Source organism: Perca fluviatilis, chromosome 17 (genome assembly GCF_010015445.1).
Source record: "Perca fluviatilis chromosome 17, GENO_Pfluv_1.0, whole genome shotgun sequence".
Taxonomy (NCBI): Eukaryota; Metazoa; Chordata; class Actinopteri; order Perciformes; family Percidae; genus Perca; species Perca fluviatilis.
In genome coordinates this window covers 27,500,502-27,524,757 of record NC_053128.1, presented here as the reverse complement: position 1 = coordinate 27,524,757, position 24,256 = coordinate 27,500,502, and the positions used below count along the sequence as shown (strand labels likewise).

Sequence of the window (24,256 nt, the reverse complement as noted above, 5' to 3'; positions counted from 1 at the left end):
ACATACCAACCATAGATATATACATATGCCAACCATAGATATATACATACCAACCATAGATATATACATATGCCAACCATAGATATATACATATGCCAACCATAGGTATATACATACCAACCATAGATATATACATATGCCAACCATAGATATATACATAGCAACCATAGATACATACATACCTACCATAGATGTATACATACCAACCATAGATATATACATACCAACCATAGATATATACATATGCCAACCATAGATATATACATAGCAACCATAGATATATACATAGCAACCATAGATATATATATATACCAACCATAGATATATACATAGCAACCATAGATATATACATATGCCAACCATAGATATATACATAGCAACCATAGATATATACAGAGCAACCATAGATATATATATACCAACCATAGATATATACATACCAACCATAGATATATGCATACCAACCATAGATATATATATGTACCAACCATAGATATATATATATATATATATATATATATATATATATATATATATATATATATATATATATATATATATATACCAACCATAAATGTATACATACCAACCATAGATATATACATATGCCAACCATAGATATATATATACCAACCATAGATATATTACATACCAACCATAGATATATACATATGCCAACCATAGATATATACATATATACCAACCATAGATATATTACATACCAACCATAGATATATACATATGCCAACCAGAGCTCCGAGTACAAATGGAACGCACTATGGCTGAACCGCTGCGCATGCGAGTTTCGCCTCGGCCCGGTCGCTCCGCCATCTTTGTCGGCTATCCATTGTTCACTCTAGAGCTAACAGCGGCGGTTACCAGTTCGTACTGCGCAATAAAATAACTTGACGGTGTCACAGGCAGCTGCCCGCGACAGTCGTGGATTTGCTCTCAGGGTTGCAACTTGTTCTCGGCCAGCAAGTTAAACAGAATGGACGATGACACGCCCAAAACCCTGTAAGTGTGTGTGTGTGTGTCTGCATTACTGTTAGCTAACCGCTTGTATTCGTCACGTAGCTAGCTAGCTAAATTAGCATTCAGATGTAGCGTATTATCCGGAGCGCACTTCAGATTTGGACCTTAAACTAAATTAGAAATGCAACAGTTGTATGTAGTTTTAACATAATACGACTTAATAATAACTAAACACATCGTAATGATTTAACATCTGGTAAATTCGGCTCAGTCGTTAACGCTAGCCAGCTAACTCGTTCCAGAAAAAACTCAAATTAACGCATCGCTTCCCACTGCTTGGTAAGGACAATGTAGTTATTTATCACAACAAATACAGTTTGGTGTGTTTTGCTTATGCCGAATTAAATGGTGACTTGCAGATATTGGCCATATGTATCAGAGACTGCTCTAAGATGAAAACAAGTCTGACGATAAGCAGATGAACACCGAACTGCCAGCTTATCTATGGAGTTTGGTGTGCTATCATTGTGGAAGCCCATTTCCGACAATGTAATGGAAAAAAAAATAGACCCTTTAGTCATTTTAATGAGAAATCTTATCAAAATAATACATTTGTTGGTTTCTCTATTAATGAGAAGCTTTCACAAAATATACCTGGTCATTATTAAAAAAAAAAAAAAAAAAAAAAGTCAATCGTATCTCAAAATAATGATAATGTATTTTAGGTTACTAACTCATTATTTTGACATACTAACTTATTTGAAATGCTAATTCATTATTTTGAGATATTCATTGTGAGATACTAACTCGTTATTTTGAGATACTTAAGTCAATATTTTGAGAAAGTTTCTCATTATTTGGAGAGATTAACTCATTATAATGACCGTAGGATCTTCTTTTTTCATCAGATTGGTGGAAATGGGCTTCCATAACCACTCCATAACATCTCTTGGGTATACAATTATTATTGCAACAGCCTAGGAACGTATTTGTATGGATAGTTTACCATTAACCTCGCTAAATGTTACATAGGCTAATGCTGATGTTAATTTGGTTTTGAGAACTGGTTATTTCAATTACCAATTAACTAAAATCTATTTAAAGCCAGCAACTAAATGCAGACTACAGAAACATAAACAGCCTTGAGATTTCATTGTTCACTTGAATCCTGTGGACTTGAAATCTGATTATTATTGGCTGCTGGTATCTTAATCTTTTTTTATTATTATTATGTTGGTGTGTGTGCGTGTGGTTTTGGCATTTACACATGCATCAGTCTCTTATGGTAATATTCCATGGGAATATGGATTTGAATCAGAATACTTTTATTGATCCCCTCAGGGAAGTTGCAGTTGCTCACAGTCAAATTGTAAGGCAAAAATAAGTACTAAAAAAAAATCTAGTCAGTAAGTGTATGAGGTAACATAGCTGTGCAAGAAATAAAGTTAGGTGAAAGTAACAAAAGATTATTTTGTCATCCAGTTGATTGTACACATTTAAAAATGTTTTTTGAGTTGTATGTTACAACTTAGCCTTGTGGAGATAGGTCTGGCTACACCACAGATGCATTCTACGATAGGAGAAAGTAACGCTCTGGGTTGTTTACATTTCTTTAAACCAATCACAATCGTCTTGGGCGCCGCTAATGGTGCGTTCTTTTTGTCTTGTAATCGCGACTAGTAGCTCGAGCGTGACGTCACATCCGTGTCGAAAAACGAATAACCGCGGGTTGTTGCGTTCTTTTTGTCACACAATACTACGACTCGGAGAAAAGATGGATTTTTGTAACATTTTTAGTAACATTTAGGATTCTATTCACCCAGTTATTGACATATTGCACACATATATTTCACAGTTTGATACATGAAAATTACGTTTTGATTAACGTTAACGTTAGGCTACTGCTCTGCTTTCTGCTCAAGACTCGGCTTAAAGCCGTTGTTGTCATATAGCAACCGAGCGTCTCTAGCCAATTTCAGCTGCACAAGCTACAAAATAACTAATCAGGCGGTATTTAACTCCTAATAAGACTGTAGAGACATGCCTATAGGTAGCAGTATACAGCGCTATGTTTAACTCCTAATAAGACTGTAGAGACATGCCTATAGGTAGCAGTATACAGCGCTATGTTTAACTCCTAATAAGACTGTAGAGACATGCCTATAGGTAGCAGTATACAGCGCTATGTATAACTCCTAATAAGACTGTAGAGACATGCCTATAGGTAGCAGTATACAGCGCTATGTTTAACTCCTAATAAGACTGTAGAGACATGCCTATAGGTAGCAGTATACAGCGCTATGTTTAACTCATAAGACTGTAGAGACATGCCTATAGGTAGCAGTATACAGCGCTATGTTTAACTCCTAATAAGACTGTAGAGACATGCCTATAGGTAGCAGTATACAGCGCTATGTTTAACTCCTAATAAGACTGTAGGGACATGCCTATAGGTAGCAGTATACAGCGCTATGTTTAACTCCTAATAAGACTGTAGAGACATGCCTATAGGTAGCAGTATACAGTGCTATGTTTAACTCCTAATAAGACTGTAGAGACATGCCTATAGGTAGCAGTATACAGCGCTATGTGTACGACTTCTTCATTTGGTTACAACAAAGGCAAAAGTGCTTAAAATTGTAGAAAACCACAATGTTTACTACGTGTGATGCACGATGTAGCCATCTTTGAAAGTGAGCTCGGGGTCCTCTGAGTTCAGACGACTTGACGAGTCGTAAATACGACCTCGGGGGCGTTTTTTTTTTGCAACTTCGGGTCGTAACTCCGGAAAACAACTCGTAAAACGACTTCGGTGGACAAAAAGAACGCACCATAAGTTGTGCAAAATAGTCTCGGGAATGGGGCCACGCCACGCGCCGGATGTCAGGCTTTAACCTGGAAATGTACTTCATTTATCCAGACTAGTTACAACCCAAATAAACTACAGGAAAAGGGAGGGGAATAATTTACAACACCATTGTAATGAGGCAGCTAAGGCCATTTTTAGTTTTGAGGCAAACAGGTAAATAGATAAACAAAACAATGTAGAAGAATGAGGTGAGCTGTTCTCTCTCACCTTTCCAAGCCTGTGTGTCCAGGTATAGTAATAATAATACAAGTTGGATGAAAAGCTTGCCTCTGCTTCAGTACCCACACAACATGTTAAATCAACATTTACATCACAAAACTGTAATACTGTACTATCTGTGTCTTCTGTCCATTGTAGGTATGTGGGGAATCTGTCCCGGGACGTGACAGAGGCCCTCATCTTAGAGTTGTTTGGGCAGATTGGACCCTGCAAGAGCTGTAAAATGATAGTAGATGTAAGTTAATTTGTCACATTTTTCCATTCTTATGTTGCTTTCCCCCCTTTTGCCTGAGAATATACTTTGGCTACAGCAGGCACCGTTTGGCAGTACAATCCATGGACAACCTGTCGTACAACGTTTGAGAATGAATTCATCAACACCTTGCTTCCCAACCTTGTGATCTAATTTAGCCCCATGCTCATCTCTAATGTTCATTCTGTTGATTCACAAATATTTTTCCAGTGTCCACGGTTATTCTGGCTTCTCATTTTAATGCTAAATAATGATGTCATTAAATTCCTTATGGCCACAGGCCGTTACTTTAAAGTCGCATGTGTTCTCCGTGGGGAAAAAATCAGAAACCAAAAGGAATACATTTTTTTATATATATTATTTGGTTTAATGACGGCACCCTCTATTATTGCATTAATTTGACGCAATACCATTCAGGTATCCGTCTATGTAGATGAAGACCTTATTTTGATACGGCCAATCAAATTTTGCATTGAAAAGTGTACTGCTAACGTCAGTTTGCAGGCTAGTTAGCTAAATAGCTGCTCAGCTGCAGCACATTGAAAAGCATGGAAACATGCCTGCAAATTCCACTTGGGTCTGGTTAGATTCTGGTGTGGTCCTCTACAACTAACAACCCAATGTCTGCCTGTGACATGAAGGCTACAGCGCATGTTGGTTTACTTGCTCTCTCGTTCTCTACGGTTGAACATCGACACCAACTCGTCCCTCCAGCCGGCTGAGACGAAAAGGAGCATTTTTTTAATTTCCCCGAAGACCTTTTTTCTTCCTATTTTAATAAAAATGATTAGCAGTACATTTGATTAATATTTGTGTTTCCTGTCCACTCCAGACAGCAGGTCATGATCCGTACTGCTTTGTGGAGTTCTATGAGCATAGACATGCCACTGCCACAATCGCAGCCATGAATGGTCGGAAAATACTGGGTAAGGTAAGCTATCATATCTCCTGGGTGAGTCAACTATGGCGAGGCTGGGTGGGCAGGGTTGAAATGAAGCGGCTGGCAAAACTTGTATCTTTTTAGACCTGATCTTCCCCGTTCCTGCTCCCATTCACTTAATTTAGTTTTATTCCCCTGTGCACATTCTTCTGTGGACGGTCTAAAGTGACTGGGGTGGAAACGCACTGATCTTTATCATGTTACTGCTGTGAAGTATCATCGCCCTAAATACTCAACAATATGAGTTTTTGGTCTTTCTTTCTAACTGTTTTCCTGGTTTCTTGCTTTTCTCGTGGTTTTAACACCGGTCAGTAGATGCTCCACCAAGTGATTGGATTCATTACATGGAAAGATAGATACAAAGTAATCAGTCAATACATTACTAGAGTTTTATAGTCTGCTCTGCATTTTTCTGTTTTCCCATTCACAGTTGTAGGTTTAGGAGGCTGAAAGACCTTTTACAACATTCAGACTAATGCAGTTTATTGAGAGAAATTTACATCGTTTATTATTCAATTAACTTGTTTTGCACAAGCACCGAAGAAATCACAATAATATTTAGTTTAGCAATATTTGATTTGTGCAACAATATCATTGAAGTTTGTGAACACACAAAACCCGTTGCTATGGCAGCCTGTTTTGCATTCTACGCCCTTTTTTTAAATTTTTTTTTTTAAATACCCAAAAAATCGACTCATGTCATTTTTCATTGGGCTGCAACTACTGATTGTTTTCATTATTGATTAATCTGTCGATTATTTTCACAATGGTTTCGGTCTATAAAATTAGTGAAATAGTTTTGGCAGTTTTACTTAAAACAATGACCTGAAATAATGTTAAGTTGACTATCAGAATAATAGTGCACAAACTCATTTTTTAGAGTTTAGACATTTCAACAAGTATGTTATTTTTAATATAATGAAAGCATTTTAAAAAGCCTCATTAATTTTCTTTCCGTATGTTGTGTGTTGTTAGGGTTAGTTGTCACACACTGTTACAAGAAATACTGATCCATCATCCCAGGCTTTAAAGGCAGGATCTGTAGTATTACATTATAGGTGCACCTAATAAACTGATAAGTTACATTTTCTATTTACACAGGTGTAAACAAAGTTCTGTTTTTTTTTTTATTGCCACTTTATGCGCCATGCTGTCTGTTTTTATATTAAGATTTTGTGTATGAATTGATTTAACATGGCCCTGCTGTGTAATCATGCTACATGTCTTTGATCTACTTTAATTGATGCTCTTCTGTCCCCTTACATCTTTACTGCTATACTGCTATGTGTTCTTTGCAAAGTTATTTCCACATAGAATCCACATAAGAGCAACTTCAAGAGAAATATATTCAGTTGAAAATATTTTATCCTCAACAGGTATTGAAGGACCATTTGAGGAGTATAACAAGTTCGTAAAAATCACTTGTTTGTAAGTCCCTTGTTATTTGGACCTTACTTCCTACCGTTTTGCTCCAAATTTTGACTGAAATGTTCCTGATTATGAAGGTGAAACCTTAATATCCCTTTATGTTCTCCACTGTATTTTACTGTTTTATTAGTTAATGCAAAGGTATGTAAAACTAGATCATAATGGATAAATCCATTTGTAGTGGTGGTTTAAGAACCCACGTATGGCATACAGAGACCACCTTATTAAAAAAAAAAAAAAAGTTCTCAAGTAAACCTGGTGTGTGACGAAACCTCTAATCAAAGAAAAAGCACCTTCCTCTCTTCTGCAAGCATACTTCACTTCTCACCTTTTTCTCCTCTTCCTTCGCTCTCGACATCTGTCTCTGTTGCAGGAGGTCAAGGTCAACTGGGCCACCACGCCAACCAGCCAAAAGAAAGACACGAGCAGTAAGTAGTTCATCGAAGTAGTAAGAAAAACTATCTCACGGTTATATGGTTTCTTTTTCCAGGTTAAGGGTAGAAGTCTCGGTGCTTCTGTCCTATTTGCACGTATTTAAATGAGGTAATAGGCAGACATTTGGAGCAAAAATTGGCAAATGACTCTCGTTGCAAAAACAGTCCAATTGACAAAGATCAGTGCTAAAAGCCACACGCGCAGTTACAGTGTAATTATTAGCGTCTTCAAGTTGGCGGTAACTGAAGTGCATTCATAAGGGGTGTTCTTTGTTTCAAATCGTGCCATCTTTTACCCCGCGTGCGTGCGTGCGTGCGTGCGTGCGTGCGTGCGTGCGTAAGCACTGACAGACTGGGATATTAAATCCAGCTCAGCTGCAAAACTATGGAAGTGTCTTGTTTTATTCAAAACGGTACAGTGTTTAAATAGATTAAACTGCACATGAAATCGTAACCATACCTGCAACAGTTAATGGAGGACGTACTGTACAAAAAATGGCAACAGGAATTGTGCCATTATATTAGTAGCCATTTTAATAATTCTTTTAGTAAATAAAGTTGTTGGAGTCAGACTTACCAGTCAGGTCGGGAATGTTTTTATTACGGACACACTTCTACCATCTGTGTTTTCACTGTGTTAAATAGTTTGTATGAAATACAATGTGAAAAATGTTTTTCTTTTATTTTTAGGTCACTTCCACGTCTTTGTTGGAGATCTTAGTCCTGAAATCACCACAGATGACATAAAAGCAGCTTTTGCTCCATTTGGGAAAATATCGTACGTATAATGTTGTTGTTGTTGTTGTTGTTGTTGTTGTTGTTGTTATTATTGTGTAATTCAACAAATCCTGTAAAAAGACCAACACCATGTGTTAGTTCGTCTCCCAGTATTGTCTGTGGCAGTCACCTTAAATAATATTAAATACAGCATTTCTATTTATTTTTAGCAGCGATTAATCCACATTTGGTGCTCTAGTGAGTCTTTAGAGCGGCAGGACGGTGAATGTGGGATGTGTTCATGGTAATGAAGGCACATTAGTTTGGCTCATTAATGTGTAATACAGTTTAATAAGAATAAAATATATCAGGCTTTGGATACACACCATACTTGTGTATCAGTGGAATCAGTGAATTGTTGGTTTTGGTATTTTCATGGGATTTGTTGACCAAGAACAATATAAAACATTCCACCCTTATAGTCTGATCTCTGCATTTAGTTTCATAAAAACATACTGTAGTATATCAAAACAAATCCACACACACACGCACACACACACACGCACACATGCCATCTCCCATTTCTGTTTTCACCACAAACCTTCCATATGTCGAACTTTAACCCAGTTAAACGATAAAATGAATGAAACCGCGTTATTGGATATAATTGGATAATAATATCTTGAATTTAACATCATAAACTGAATTTCTTGACGTGTGTTCTATGTGTCCACAGGGATTGTCGAGTGGTGAAAGACATGGCCACAGGTAAATCTAAAGGCTATGGCTTTGTCTCCTTCTTCAACAAATGGGTAAGTGTGCCAGTAATGCCCATGTGTTAGAGGACTGAGAAAATGTGAGCAGGTTGTGAATGTTGACTTAGCTGAAGCTCAGGGTTTACTTACAGTGAGACGTTTGGTGTCGGTGACTCAGCAGTTTGCGTGTTTCTCTCTGTATAATCAGGATGCAGAGAATGCCATTCAGCAGATGGGAGGACAGTGGCTGGGAGGAAGGCAGATCAGGACCAACTGGGCCACAAGGAAGCCTGCTCCTAAAACTACAAATGAGAGTAAGTTCACTGTAATTAAGTTGAAGATGAATTGATGGACTTTGTCTTAGCTCTCCTTCCTACCTTGCTTTTCAAAGGTTTTCCGTTGCACGTGCCAGACTTTCTGGAGCGCCTGAGAACGTAACATGATTGAATTTTCCGTTTTATTTTTGTTTCCTTCCGTGCATGAAATTCTCACCAGACCAATAAACGCTTAAACCCTAAGCTGCCCAGTGCTTCAAATCTATACATTTTAAATTCAGCACCCACAGTCGAGGCACACGATTGTATTAGAAGAGAAATATTTTGAGAAAAGACAATGCTTTAAATAAAAACTGCTCTAATTTTTCTTTTAGCAACCAATTCCAAGCAGCTATCTTTTGATGAGGTGGTCAGCCAGTCCAGCCCCAGCAACTGCACCGTCTACTGCGGGGGAGTCACAACCGGTCTCACAGGTGAGTTTGTCCAGAAGAGTGAGCTGCCGGCATAGAGGCACTATTTGCACACGTGAATGAATGAATGGCAACGGTTTTATTTTGTTTTTTTTCTTTTGTAGAGCAAACCATGAGACAGACCTTCTCACCTTTCGGCCAAATAATGGAAATCCGAGTTTTCCCAGACAAAGGCTACTCATTTGTGAGGTAAGCTGACTTCCTGACTGACCTGTCGGACATTTATTTGATGCGATGAAGGCTTAATACGTTCACACGTGAACCTCCCCTATGCGCACGATGATGACTTAAACGGTCTTAACATTTGAGCTTTTTCTCTTCGCGCAGGTTCAACTCCCATGAAGCAGCAGCTCATGCCATCGTGTCAGTCAACGGCACGTCCATAGAGGGCTATGTTGTGAAGTGTTACTGGGGCAAAGAAACGACAGACATGGTCAGCCCCATACAGCAGGTACAGCTGCCACAGGTATGTACCAGGATTGTCCCCAGCTCACCACGTCTGGACTACTTGGACTGCTACAGTGTTTGCTCATTTGACCGTGGTGCAACGTGATACTCGGCCTCTCAAAATATGATTCTATATGTCAGCAGAACACGGTGAGCTTCGCAGCGCAGCCCTACAGTCAGTGGGGTCAGTGGTACAGCAACACAGCTGCACAGCAGATTGGTCAGTATGTGCCCAATGGATGGCAGGTGCCGAGCTACGGAGTCTACGGGCAGACCTGGGATCAGCAGGGCTACAAGTGAGTACCAGAGATGACGCAGGATCAAATGAACCGCTCGAGAGCAAGCGTCCTTTATGGCAAACTTTGTTTTCGTGCAGCCATTTTGTTTCCATCCCCTCCCTGAACCTGATTGTTTCTTCCTCTGCCAGTCGCTGTTGCCATGGCAACATTGAATGAGTGTATACAACATGTTCGGCTCGTATTGTGCTTTATAATGTTCCCCGTAGTAACCCTGTTCGCATGGTTTCACTCGCTTTGTAATACGAGCAACAGCGGGAGGTTTCATAGGGGTCTATTTTTTGCAGTCAACGTATTTTCAATATGTATTTCAATATGTATTTACGATGGTTAGGTTTGCTGTAGAAATGGCTTTGCTAAGATGTAGTTTGGTGAAAGGGAGACAATAACTTCAACTTTTTTTTTTATGCGTTTCCTGTTGTCTTCACTCTGGACAATCTCTACTGCCATCAGAAACTTGCAGCGTAGCTTTAATATGAATACTGCATCGTAAACCCCAATCTAGTCCAGCGGATGGTGGTAATGCAGCTGAAGCTGTTTGATAACTGCCAATAGAAGAATAAGTTGTGCACTTGAGCAGTTTGCCTAGCTAGCTTAAAAACTATCCACAAATGTAACAAACACTGATGAATCGTAGTCATAAACGACAAGCCAGACGAGCTTTGTGAGGCTCTCCCTCACGCCACACGTCATTAAATGGTCGAACTTATGTGTCTGATGAACGCTACAACAGCTTTGGTTAACATTTGTCCTGCCGTGTTGTTTCTATCTGTCGTCACAGTCATTTACACGCTGGTGCCGGATGGACAGGTGTGGGCGCTGTGAGCAACGGGGGCATGGTGGAGCCCGGGCAGGGAGTCAACGGGACGGTGCTGACCAACCAGGCTGGCATGAGCGCTGCTGGCTACCACACCCACTGATCACCGATCGCAGTAGCCCTCTCTAAGCCTCTGAGGCCACAAGGATGATACTCTGCTGGGGGAAGGAGCGCATTAGATGCGCTCTCTCTGTTACCACACAAAGTTATTCTGTTAGAGAGGCTGGTACGCCATTTTTATCAACCTTTACCAGCCCATAACTTCACCCACTGCCCAAATCTACAAGTGTAAAGAAAACGACCCACTCCAGAACACTTAAACACTGTTAATACAGCTAATTGCTAATGCACCTTGCATTCCTGGGCCCATTTTATTGTTTGGCGTATTTTTGTAATGCCTGCAGATAACTGGCCAAATGTAAATTATACGACCGTGTCAAGCTATTTCCAGCACAGCCACATTTTAGTTTAAACTTAAGATGAACTAATTCTATCAAAACACCAGGTTTTTTGTTTTCAGCCCCTCAGAGCCAAAGAGCAAGGGCAGAATTGTATACCAATGTTTGCAGTCATACAGGGAGAAAAGGCTACCAACTTTGCCGCAGAAAGCACTCAATAGTCCACAGTAAGTAATGCAGTGTATTGAGTAAGGGGTGTGATTTTAATTTTTTCTCAATTGGAACCTCTTACTCTCACATCTGGTCTGTCCACCTGTCAGTTAAAGTGAAAAACAAGTCCAAGCAAGTTCTCAGGGTGTTGTCATTCTGTGAAATGTAGGAAATCACTGAGTAGAAGAAGTAGCCAGGTTGAGGGAAAGTGGAAATCACAAAACAAGTAAAAATTTCAGTGCTCCTTCACTTTCATCTCCCGGGACGAACTGAACCGACTGAAGAGAATCCAGTCTGAGGAGAAGGAATGTGTGTGTGTGCTTGCGTGTGTGCATGAACTGATGCTTTTACACACAAGAACAATGTCCAGTTCATCTTCCCCTGAAACAGAAAGGACTATGCCATCTTTAATTTTTTTTTTGCAACAGATGAAATAGTGTAATTTTCTTTCTTTGTTTTGAGCAACTTTAAAATGCTGACGTTGTATAGAGCTTCTTGCCTTTTTTGTGTTTTCATTTCGGGACTGTCTTATGAAGAAATGTTGCAGTGACACCATCGAAATCATGACACGTGAGACATTTTATGTTTGTTTATAAAACATTGTCGCTGTCAACTGTCAACTTTTATTTTTTAAATTAGATTTTCAAGATCTCAAATAAACCAATTGCAGGGATTACTGCCACTCGTATCTTACTTATAGGCAGACAAATATTGCACAAATACTTAAGGTTATCTTTACACAAAATTTGAAATACTAGGGTTTTTTGTTTTGTTTTTGCATTCCACTTTCTTGTCTGTTTTTATGTAAATAACCAAACCGTCTGTTCACTTGTGCTGAATCTGTATAAAGACGACCTGTTGATTAAGGAGGCGAGCTTGCTTCTGGTTGGGCTAATGGACTCCAGAAACAGCTGTTTGACCGTAGCATCCCTGTCCAGTGCTGGTCCGTGTACAGTAGAGACAACAACATTGTGCAACATTTGATTCTTCCAGAGGCTCCGACGTCAAGCAGCATTGCTATGCAATGCAAAAGCCTTTCAATTGACAAGTAATACGTCATTTAAGTTATTGTGTCTTAAACCTAAATAACCATTGTTTTTATAGATTAAGAAACGACCATATAAGGATCAGATTTTTGCACTGTGGCCACCATCATTTTTAATATCGTTGAAAAATCCATTGTGTTGCCTTATTATTATTATTATTATTATTATTATTATTATCAGTGAGTTACTTTTTAATTTAACCAAAAGTCATCCAAGAGTAGGCGGTGCCTAAGAATGTTTTCAACCTATGTTTTGGCAAGGGAAGTTCTGTTGATGCTTCGGTAACATGGTTTGAGTTTTTGCTTTGTCCCATTAAAATGCTGATGCTTAAAACAGCTCCCGGTTCCACTGTTTGCATCTCCTCTTTAAAACTAGGTGGACCATTTTAGTGCAGAGAATGGAAGGTTTGACAACACTTAAGCTTGTTGTGATCGACTTCTGTTTACAGCACACTGCTGTAGAGCCAGAAGTGTCTAAGCATGTCATAGATTTGATCTAATATAGTACAATGCACTGTTAGTTGCCTATGGTTGTAGCATTGAGGAGACTGTGGATCATGTCCTTTATGGATTTTTTTTCTTTTAGTTAAATGATTTGTAGGATGATTCCAGTATGTTTATACACATTTAAATTTGACAAACAAAATCCAACACGCCACCTGACTTGTATTCCTGTTACTGCAATGCTTTATTTTATGGAGCTGTAATTTACAATCAACCAACTTTGACAAATTGGTAACCTGGTACTTAATAAATAGAAAATGGAGACAAATGTTGTAGGACCGTAATTTTAGTTGGAGCTGAAATGATCGACGGCAGCTTTAATGAAGCAAAAATGACAAAAACAAATCACTGGTTTCAGCATCTCCATTGTGAGGCTAATCTGCTTTTCTCTGTGTTGTATCGCTGTAAATTGAATATTTTAAGGTTTTGGACTGTTGGTCGGACAAACATTTTAGCTTCTTTAAGAGGTTACCTTGTGCTCAGGGATCCGGGCCGGTTAGTTGTGTTGAGTTTATGAGCAGTTGTTGGGTTTCTTAACTGTCCCATTTAGGCTAAATTAAACTTACAAGACCTTTTATAGAATTAGACTAGGCCTACTTGATTAGTCCATTAGTCGATCTCCAGAAAATTAGTTGCGAACCATTAGAAAATCTGCAACCATTCTTTGATTTCAGCTTTCCCATGTGAGTATATTCCTACTGCATTTTTCTGTTTTATGTCATTGTAAACTGAATATATTTTGGGTTTCGGACTTACGGTTGAACAAAACGAGACATCTGGAGACTTCAGGGAAACGCGGTTGACATTCTCCTGAGTTTTCACACATTTTTATAGACAAAACGGATGAATTGATTCATCAAAAACATGTAAAATCGAAAAGAATTTAACCTAAACAGTGGGTGTTTGCGCATTATAATAAATAGTGAATGTGTTCTTAATTAATTGTATTTGTAAAGGCCAAAGTCAAAAGGAAACGCCTGAAAACTAACGTAAACTCAAAACGTCTGCCCGCCAATCTACATGAACTACACCTCCCATGATGCAGCGCTCCCAGGGAGGCCGCCCTCCCTCTTTCCCCCCACGTGATGGTCTCCGACCAATGGGGACTGTCGTTACAGGCGCAATGCGGTTGTCGGGATGTAAGGAGGAATGGCGACGGTCGACACGGTTTTGGACGCCCGAGTAGAGCTGAATGTGACCAAACAGAAGCTGAACACAGGTAGTTTAAACATTTGCTTTAAAAAAACACACCGTAACACCGTGTGTGCCGCCGGGTGGTGTGTCTACAGCGAGCTGGAGCGGCATTTTAACCTACATGATACATTTAAAGCATTGCAAAGCATTACTGTTACTAGTGAAGTCAAATTGTTAGCAAAACTTAAGAAAGATATGTGATTTTAAATAAAGTTGAATGCAATTTTAATTGTGTAAAAGAAAAAACAGACTGATTCTTTTTTTCTTAGTTACTTTACACGCACTGTATGATACATGGATGTCACTTTATATTACTGCCATACTGATATTATATTGTTACTGTACATACAGTACTAGTACGCATAGACTGTATGATTATACTGCACTGGTTTCTCACTGATTCAAACCTGTCTACATAATAGGATTTATAGCTATTTATAGTTATTACTACCGGTTTGGAATCAGCTGTCATATTGATGTTTTCCTTCTTAACTTCAATTATTGCTGTTTTAACAGAAATAAAAAAAAAAAAAAAAAATTGAAATAGAATAGATTTGCCACCATAATAAGACTAGTAAATGATTAAAACCTCTATATAAATAGCGGATGTCCTCACAGTGTTCCACGACAGAGGAAAATAATGTTAGAAGACCCACGGTAATTATTGAAGCACAACAGATAGGAGGTTTCTGTTATTACTCAGCTCATAGTATGATCAGCTGCTATTCCAGCAGTGCTAGCCCTACACTAACCTTCTGTTTCTATTGTAACGTTTGAAGAAGAGCTTTGCTAAAGCAACACGTTTCCTGTTACTTCCAGCTTGTTGTCGGCTGCATTATTGTGCACTTGACACTGAAACAGGAACCCGTTCCTATTTAAATCTTCACCTATTTTGAGGTTAAGCTTACAGTTTATTTTACCAAGGACTGCTGATTTCTTTTCTCTGACTTCTTATTCTTAGTCTGGTCGAGCCATTGTACAGCGTTTTGTTCTCCATGTACTAAACAAACCCTTGATACAAAATAACTATTTGTAAAGAGGGCTTTCTACAACCTAAAAGCACCAAAGACCATTCAGACATATGGAGTCCTTTCAGACATCTGACTGGACTCAATCAAACTTTTGTGGCAGGAGATTGCAAACTTTTGAACGGTAGTGTAGGTACATTTTTCCTGTTATCGCCAAAGAAATGTATTGTTTCTTTCCCCTCTTTTCCCAGGTTTCAATCCCTTCACCTCCAACTAAACCGTTAGCGATAGAGAATCCACAAATGGAAACTGAAGTAACAGTGACCGCCTCATCGAGCGCCGTCTCATCCTCCGCTCCGCACGCTTTGACCGCCCAGGCCAATCTGGCAGCAAAGCAGCGAGACAGCAGAAAGACCACATCCTCAACTCCCGCCTTCCTCTCCAACCTGGGGAGGGCCACCCTGCGGGGGATCCGCAAGTGTCCGCAGTGTGGCGTCTACAACGGCACCCGTGGGCTCAGCTGCAAGAACAAAGCCTGTGGGATTTCCCTCAGAAATGCCTCCGCGGCGGCGGGCAGGAACAGCAGGAAATGTGCGGTGGAGGTGGTGAAGGTGATCATAGACAGCGAGGAGAGAGCGGGGAAAGAGCGTGAGGGTGCAGGAGACCTGGGCGGCGGCTCAGGTGGGGGAGTGCAGGTGTTTTCGGTGTGTCATCGAGGACGAGGAGCCACAGCTACGCAGTTGGGCTTTGTCGAGCTCGTCCCCACTGATACGGCCATAGCGACGGGTGACGGCGCCACGCTGCTTACCCGCATCAACCTGGGCCGCTGCTTTTTGCCGTCGTGCAGGCAGGGTCAAAGGTCAAATCCGGGCGAGACGGAATCAGCAGAGGCCGGCTCAAAACAGTCCTCAGACAGCCTCTGCGTCCACATCAAGCAAGCCATAGAGTGCCAGAGCCGCGCGACGCCGCTGACATTAAAAAGCTCTGTCCTGGAGGGTCTGCAGGCCTCCATTCAAGCCAGGGAGGAGCTGTGGAGGCTGGCCACAGAGTCTCCGGGGCCCCTGGTGCAGCGCGTCGCAAAAGACCGCATGGTGGTGAAGTGCCACACGTGTTCCCAGCATCCTCTGGGGCTGCTGCATCTCACTGTGGGTGCAGGCGGACTGTCTGGGATTTCGAAGAGCGAGAGAAGGGGCCGAGAGCAGCAGCAGCAGCAGCAGCAGCAGCAGCAGCAGGCCGTCTTTCACTGCGCCTGTCAGGTCAGCAGCAGCAGAAGAAGTAAACCTGGTGTCGATGGAGCCGGTGGATCCACCAACTCTCACCCCCCACCTCCCAGCGCTGTCACGTCACAACCCTGCCTGCACTTCTACGCCTGTGTGTGCGCCTTTGCAAGCGATGAGAAACTGGCGTCAGAGTTCGCTGCTTTCATCAGCTACACCCCCAGTGGTACAGTAACTGAGCCTGTTGGTTTCTGTCAGTTTCAACCGGTTTGAAAGGAATGGTTCACGTTTTGGTAAAACGCGCTTATTTGATTTCTTGCCGAGAGGATAAGGGTCTCCACTGCCTTTCCTGACGATGTCACGGTGATGACCGGACTCAAGGAAGTCACTGTTCCCAGCCAAGAGATTTACCAGAACCTCAGCTCGTCGTCTTCGTTTTTTGCAATCTATTTTTTTATTGAAAAAAAAAAAGAAGAAAGAACATTTTCACAGTTTTCTCTCTCCCTCTAAAGAAACCACCTTCCCACCTAGACCACTTTCTGACAAATCATAAAACTGGGACACGCACTCAGTCGCCAGTTTATTAGGAACACCTATCTAAAACTAATATAACATTACTGCAATAAATCCTCCCTTTATGAGGGTTATACGGTTCTGTTTTAGAGAGGTGCTTCTGTTATTTTTTGCCCTCATTAATATAAACAGGGTGGACAACATAATAGAAACAGTTTAACACAACACAGTTTAACAGCACCACAAACAGCAGCCTCCAAAATGATCATGAACACACCTCTAAAACATTATAACCTTCATGAAGGGAGGATTTATTGCACGACTCTTTTATTAGACTGCTCTAGTTTTAGCTAGGTGTACCTAATAAACTGGCCACTGAATGTATTTATAATTTACATCTAATCCACCCTCACAGGCCTCCTGTCCTGATTTTAACATCAGGTCCCAAATATTAATCCACAAACATGAAAAAGAAAAAAACCCGACCAAATCAAAGATGATTAACATCAGTAACTCCTACGCTAATATTTTTCCGAGAAAGACTCCAGAAGTCAAACTTTTAACTGTTTCCCTCGGTTTCCAGTCTTCACCCTAAGCTCAGCTGAGCTAATTGTCCGGTGGATCCACTCTCAGCAAGAAAGACAAAGAAAATAAGCATATTTCCCAAAATGTCAAACTTTTCCTTTGATGTGCTATTTGATTTAATAAGACCTGCTGCTTCTAATCCCTTTCTCCGTGTTCTTCCTTTCAGGTGTCCAGCATAACGCTCCCAGTAGACTAATGAGTCCCAGTGAGAAGCCTCTGCAACAGGCCGGACCCGTCAGCTCTCATCATAAAACAAAGAAACTTCGCCTGGATGACTCTCTCTCTGGTGGTTTCATCATAATACCTCCTGAAGTATTTATCATTCATGCAGGATGATTCTCCAAAGCATGTTTGTCTGAATCTTCCACTGTCCTCCCTTCTCTGTCTCTCTGTCTATCTTTCTCAACCTGTTGTTCTTTAATTTCCTGCCTCCGTGTAGCCCCCTCAGTGGCCTCTGTCTCTGGGGTGGGGAAGGAGGGAGTGTCAGCCTCCGGCCTGACGAAGGCTGGTCAGAGGAAAGCCCCCTGTGCTGGTGGGCTGAAGGCTCCAGGTGCTGCCTGTCTGCCCTCCCCTCCCTGCCTTTTCATCTTTCTGCTGCCTAAATCTGTCTGTTAAAGAGCCTTACATCGTCTTAGACATCTGTCTCTATCTTTATCATCCCTCTGTCTAATCCCGCAGCACTAATCCTGAAAAGAACAGGGCCGCACTGTAGTGGACACAGAGCGTAGTTTAACATTTAATTGGAAAACCTTTCCAGGCTTCTTTAATTGAAGTTGACAGGCAAAAGATTAGCAGACTTGAAAGACTAAATAACTGGTTGCTGGGTGGTCCACTTAGAAAGAAAGAAGATAATGAATGAGTGTTTGTTGTGTTACTTGATCTTCTAATTTGTGTGTTTTTATGTCTCAGGGAGTACGCAGGCTGTGGATGAGCGCACAGTGGCGATGGGCTTCCAGCAGTGGCTGGCCAGCGTCACCGAGAGGATCCACCAGGCGATGCACTACCAGTTTGATGGTAAACCCGCAGCTTGTTCTCTTTGGCAGCATATCCGAAGTTGACGTAGTGGAAGAATCCTTTAGTAATGGTTTTAATAACTTCTGTAACATGATATTAATCAAAGGAATAAGGCATACTTTGTAGGACATAATGCCTTCAATACTAGGAGTAGGATTTCCTAAATCAGTAGTAATAACTTTCATTAATCAAATATTCTTCTACTTCAATATTCTTTAAACTCTGGAGGAATAATGCTTTACAGCTCCATATTGAGACGAATTTATGGGTGGCCATAAGATAGTGTTCTGGTGGGGCAACCTCTAGCTCACCTGGTAGAGTGCGTGCCCCATGCTGGCTAAGTCCTTGCCAGCGGCCTGGATTCGAATCCGACCCAAGGCCCTTAGCAGCATGTCAACCCCCCCTCTCTCCCCCATTTCCTGTCTCTCTTCAGCTGTTCTAAATAAAGGAAAAAGCCCTAAAAATATCTTTAAAAAAGATTGTGTTCTGGCCGTATGATGCTACAAACTGATTTGGTTCCCTAGCTGGGAGGCTAGCTGTTTTTCCCTGTTTCCAGTCTTTATGCTAAGCTACGCTCACTACCATACAGACATGGGATTGGCATCGATCTTCTTATCTAAGTCTTGTATAGAAAAAAGAATACGCATATTTCCCAACGTGTCAAACCATTCCTTTAATAAATGAGAGAGAAAAATAATTATTTCTTACAATCTGGCAACCCATAAGTCTTACTTATGGCTTACATGCTGATATACAAAGCATTATTAACTGTTTTCTTTTTTTTTTTTGCACCTAAACCTGTAAGTGTCTGCAGGATGACTGGCCTTGGTCGCTTGTTGCATACAGTCATATGTTGTTGGTGTTGTTCCATCAGGGAAACCACAACCTCTGGTGTACCACATCCCCCAGGAGTTCTTCAACGCCCTGCAGCAGCGTCTGTCGCTGGGCTCCAAGAAGAGGAGGCTGCCCAACTTCACCACAGGTGGAACAACATCATTCACTACATGATATTAATGATGTCATTAGACCTCATCAATAACCTAATTCTTATCACACTTGTGTGCCTGGAAATCTGGAGCTCCAAGTGTTTGTGCTGCGACACAGCCAGTTATCTCACGGAAAGTAACTAAGTACATTTACTCAAGTACTGTACTTAAATACTATTTTTAGGAATTTGAATATTTCCATTTTAGGCTGCTAGGCTTCTACTCCACTACATTTCGTAGGGCCAGAATTGCACGTTTTTTAAAGATTTTTTTGGGGGGCTTTTCCCTTTATTACATAGTGACAGTGGATAGACAGGGAAGGTAGGAGAGAGATGGGGGATGACACGCAGCAAAGGGCCGCAGGTCGGATTCAAACCCGGGCCGCTGCAAAGGACTCAGCCTACATGGGGCGCACGCTCGTACTGGGTGAGCCAGAGGCCGCCCCACAGTATTGCACTTTTAACTTCATTACATTTACGGTATTAGAAAACATTAGTTACTATTTACTTTGTAGAGTTTATCAATAGAAAGTATAATCAACAAATAAATCATAATGTATTATTAAAATATTAAACTACCCAGCAGTATATAAATAAATATAGTCTCTCTCTCTCTCGCTCTCTCTGTGTCTGTTTGTTTGGACGTCAGCGTTTGTGAGGAATGATGGCCTTCCTCTCGGCTCTTTCTCCAAGTACACCTGGCACATCACCAATCTCATGCAGGTCAAACGCATCTTCGACACCTCGGAGGTAAAAACGCGTCCATTTTCCGTGTTTGTGCCCCTGGCTTTTACGGTTTCAGGTTGATCTTTTGAGTGAAACCTCTCTGAACATTGTTCTCGTACAGTCAAGCTGCTAGAAAGCAGAGAAGATATGAGTTGATAAAAGTGTTCATACATTCAAACTTCGACCATTCTTACCTCTGTACCCCCCCACCTCGCTGTCTGTCCACCAGTTGCCTCTGGAGCTCTCTCAGAGTTTTGTAAAGAACGCCGACGGCTCCTATTCGCGGTTTCGCTGCCCTGAGCCTCCGCCTGAACAAGAACTACCAGACGGATACAGGACGGATCGGCCGCAGGCCATACGACCGATGGAGCTCCGCACTTTCCTCAAAGTCGGTGAGTGACTTGTTATCAGCCGCGATGTAGCACCAAGGAGTCCGCTGTATATTCACACTGTTGTATATCTGTGCAGGACCAGCAGATCAGAAGGAGGTCAGTCCGTTTGTGATCGAGTGGATCCCAGATGTTCTCCCTCGCTGTCAGATGGGAGAGCTCCGGATCAGCTTTGAATTTGGCCACGAGCAGAGTGGTCAGCCGGAGAACTGTGAGAAAACGAGCGCGGCAGAGAAAGGCGGTCGTAACAAGTCGGACTTAACCCAATCCAAACACAAAAAGGCTGTTGACATACTCCAGATGGTTGTCTAAGAGTAACCTGTGTCAACACCTGCAACAATGCGTTTTGTCATGACAGATATGGATGGATATAACTCCTATTTACATGTACAGTATGTGACTTACCTCATATATCCATGTTATATTATGCAACGTATGGATTATCAATTGCCATGTCATTTACACAGTACAGTATTGATAACAGTATTTTTAGACATTCCAGTCTGTAGTGGAGCACTCGTCATAATGCATTTTCCTTAAAATATGTATAATGTCCAACTCACAAATAACAACAAAAAAGGAAGTATATTTTAAAGAAAAATATCTATTTTTTTAAACACATGACCTATACACTTTTTTAACTAAAGACGGAGCATACAACCTGAAAGAATGTAAAGAAACAACAAGCATTTAAAACAAAATAAGAACTTTTTGTTTGTTTTTATCAATTGGTGACACATTGTCACGCAAGACACATTAACTTTATCCTGTTACCTAACTATTCCTAAAGGTGTAAAGACCTGTGTTTAAAAACTCTCAGAAAGATTTTTGTTTGGCAATGTAAGCATTAAGAAAATAAAACACATTTAATGGATAAAATGTCTTTTTATTGTCAAGTGTAAAGATGAGTAGCCCTCTTATAGATAGATGAATGGATTTTCTTCTGAGGATGACTTATTTATTTTGGGAGGGAGGGGGGGCTTTTCCCTTTATTACATACTGACAGTGGATAGACAGGAAAGGTGGGAGAGAGAGATGGGGGATGACACGCAGCAAAGGGCAGCAGGTCGGATTCGAACCCTGCGCTGCTGCAAAGGACTCCTCCTACATGGGGTGAACGTGCTTACTGAGTGAGCCAGAGGCCGCCCGACATTTTTGTTTTTTAGTGAAATGTCTCCACAACTATTTGATGGATCGCCATGAAATGTTCCCTTTCAGAATGAATTAATGTTTAGCTTCATCTGTAATTTGTTTGTAGTGCTAATTAGCAAATGTAAGAAGATAGTGAACATGGTAAACATTATACCTGCTGGCCTCAGAATAAATTGTATTATAATTCTGTATTAATGCATGCCCATAGACTGTATAAAGTGCATGACATGATAAAATTGTTTAAAAGGTGTTTTAATTGTGCTTAATGCTCATTGGCTGTTGCCCCGCTGCAGTTTAATTGGCCGTTTACCAAACTGGTGACCTCATTGGCTCGTAGTTGGCAGCCGTTAGTATTTTAGAAGATAGATGTGGTCAGTCACCATGAAGGATGTGGATTATCTAATACAGGACACTAGCTAGCTAAAGTCTTACTTAAAAAAAAAGAACAGATGAAACCCCTCGCTGCGAAATCATGTTATAAAACAAACCTCTGCTATCAATAATCAGATATAACGCAGAGTGGTTCTACAGGACAAAATGGCTAAATGTCACCTGCTAGCTTGTCAGATAAGACGTTTTTTCCCGCTTCCCGCCGTGTGTAACGTTAATTCACCGGAGGGGATTGTTCTTGGTCAAGAACAGGCTTTCAGGATCTCAAGCATCTTTCTGAGAGGTTTACCTAAACATGAAAGCTGCAGGACAACATCTAAAATTGGATTTAGCTAGCCCAGGTTGACAGCGCGCATACTAACATGGAATTGAGCTGCCAGCTGTGGAGAACAGGTATGTGCCCAGCAGCCACATTATCACCTGTGTTAAAGTGTGTGAAATGGGTCATTATGTCGAATTTTAAAATTGTGTAATTTTCTGGTTTTGTTTATATTCTAAGTAGTTGTTGCCCCACCATTTTATTTCCACCTAAAATCGCCACAGTAACGTAACCAACTAAACATCAGCATGTTAGCTGACGTTAGCATTTAGCTAGCTCCTCAAAGCAGTGCTGCATGCACGTGCACCTCAGATAGTCACGTTTCCAAGTAGGGAAGTCGACTTCGGAGTGTCCCTGATCTTTTAATGTTAGTATAATGTGGAAACAACATGGACGCTACAAAGATGTGTTGTATTTTATTGCTCAGTTTAAACAACCGTTTATTTCCAGTTTGAAGCTTTCTGGAGTGACCTTAATGGTTCCTGCCTGTTTCCTGAGCTGACTGGAGATGTAAATGTCCTGAATTGCCATCAGTATATTGCGACTTCAGGACCTGCTCCACATAAGACATGTGTGTTGTTAGTGCTGAATGTTGATGGCACTTTTTGTGGAAAAGAAGTTGTTCTGTATTACCAACTTCCATTAGTTAATACCCACATGTTCACCAGCAGATGGAGACATAAGCCTGCTCTTTTCCCAACAGGAAACTGGATTAATGCTTTTCAAGGAAACACAAGCAGAGAAGGCGGAATACATGAAAGGACTATTCAAACAGCCTTACTTTGTGAAAATCAGTGTAACCAGTGTCTCGTTGTACTCTGTTTCTGTGTCAGAAAATGAACAAATATAGAAGAAAATTCAGTGTTTAACTGCATTTCCTAATTTGGCTGGAACTGGCTTCTTCCCTTCTGGGCATCACAAAGCAGGAATTACACACTTGCTGTGAGATATATCACTGGAAACATCACAGATGCTTCCAAAATGTGTCCAAATGTTCATGAATTAATTAAGATTACAAGTTAATACCATGAGAACATCATGCCAAATTATATGCACTCCTCAGAATAGCAGCTTGCACACTGTGTATCTACATCAGGGGTGTAGGCGTATAAGAACACTGCCAGCCCCCTGGCCTCGTTCCTCCCTCACAGGCCCCCAGGACATTAGTGTTGAGTACAGCCTCTGCCTGCACAGGGGGCCCGGCTGCCAGACAGCTCTGAGCCGCACATTTAGCTGTTTATGTATTCTGTCAGTCACAGAGACGCATCCATCCTCTCCTGGAAGGAATAGCAAGCCCACTGTGACAGAGAGACTTCCTCCATCGCCTGAAAGATGTGTTACAGACAGAGACAGAAAGGGCCTGAGAGAGGAGTGGGGGAGATGGGAGGGGGGGCTGTGAGTAAGAGAGAAGGAAAAAAATTCTGGACAACAGAAAGTAGGGCTTTTATGGAAAAAGTCATCATCACAATTATTTAGGTCAAAATTAAAATTCTGATTATTTAACACGATTACTCATCTGACTTTTGGAAAGATGTTTAACAAACCGTTAAACAAATCAACAGTAAAAACCACCTTGAACTATAAAATGTCCCTTAATACTTTTCCTGTTGAACTTATTGAATTCCCCTTCAGAGCACAAGACAAAATGGGAGTCTACTTACAAAATGTATTGTGCAAAATAATCGTTTTTTCTACATCGTTTACATTGTTTTTGTGATCGTTAGGAGCCAAAATCGCTATCAAAATTTGTTT

The 24,256-nt window shown here is 40.9% G+C and overlaps 2 protein-coding genes across 5 annotated transcripts; both read left to right on the top strand.

Annotated features, from left to right (window-relative positions):
* The first annotated feature begins 822 nt into the window (after window positions 1-822).
* Window positions 823-12,882, top strand: LOC120545356 (nucleolysin TIA-1-like). Of its 3 annotated transcripts, none has more exons than XM_039779585.1 (12): window positions 823-1,017; window positions 4,202-4,298; window positions 5,149-5,247; window positions 7,058-7,112; window positions 7,809-7,896; window positions 8,572-8,647; window positions 8,799-8,904; window positions 9,240-9,338; window positions 9,440-9,524; window positions 9,663-9,801; window positions 9,927-10,078; window positions 10,851-12,882. In XM_039779585.1, exons 1-12 carry the CDS (start codon window positions 992-994, stop codon window positions 10,996-10,998), a joined length of 1,170 nt encoding a protein of 389 aa, XP_039635519.1. In that variant the 5' UTR covers window positions 823-991; the 3' UTR covers window positions 10,999-12,882. The 3 variants fall into 3 exon arrangements, with proteins under 3 accessions (XP_039635519.1, XP_039635518.1, XP_039635520.1); XM_039779584.1 differs by having other exon boundaries at window positions 9,924-10,078; XM_039779586.1 differs by having other exon boundaries at window positions 992-1,017; window positions 9,924-10,078; window positions 10,860-10,998.
* A 142-nt stretch (window positions 12,883-13,024) lies between these two features.
* Window positions 13,025-21,522, top strand: c17h2orf42 (chromosome 17 C2orf42 homolog). 2 transcript variants are annotated; one of them, XM_039779582.1, is made up of 9 exons: window positions 13,025-14,271; window positions 15,466-16,657; window positions 17,696-17,815; window positions 17,969-18,079; window positions 18,439-18,543; window positions 19,418-19,525; window positions 20,178-20,278; window positions 20,484-20,646; window positions 20,723-21,522. In XM_039779582.1, exons 2-9 carry the CDS (start codon window positions 15,517-15,519, stop codon window positions 20,953-20,955), a joined length of 2,082 nt encoding a protein of 693 aa, XP_039635516.1. In that variant the 5' UTR covers window positions 13,025-14,271; window positions 15,466-15,516; the 3' UTR covers window positions 20,956-21,522. The 2 variants fall into 2 exon arrangements, with proteins under 2 accessions (XP_039635516.1, XP_039635517.1); XM_039779583.1 differs by lacking the exon at window positions 17,969-18,079.
* Window positions 21,523-24,256: the final 2,734 nt, after the last annotated feature.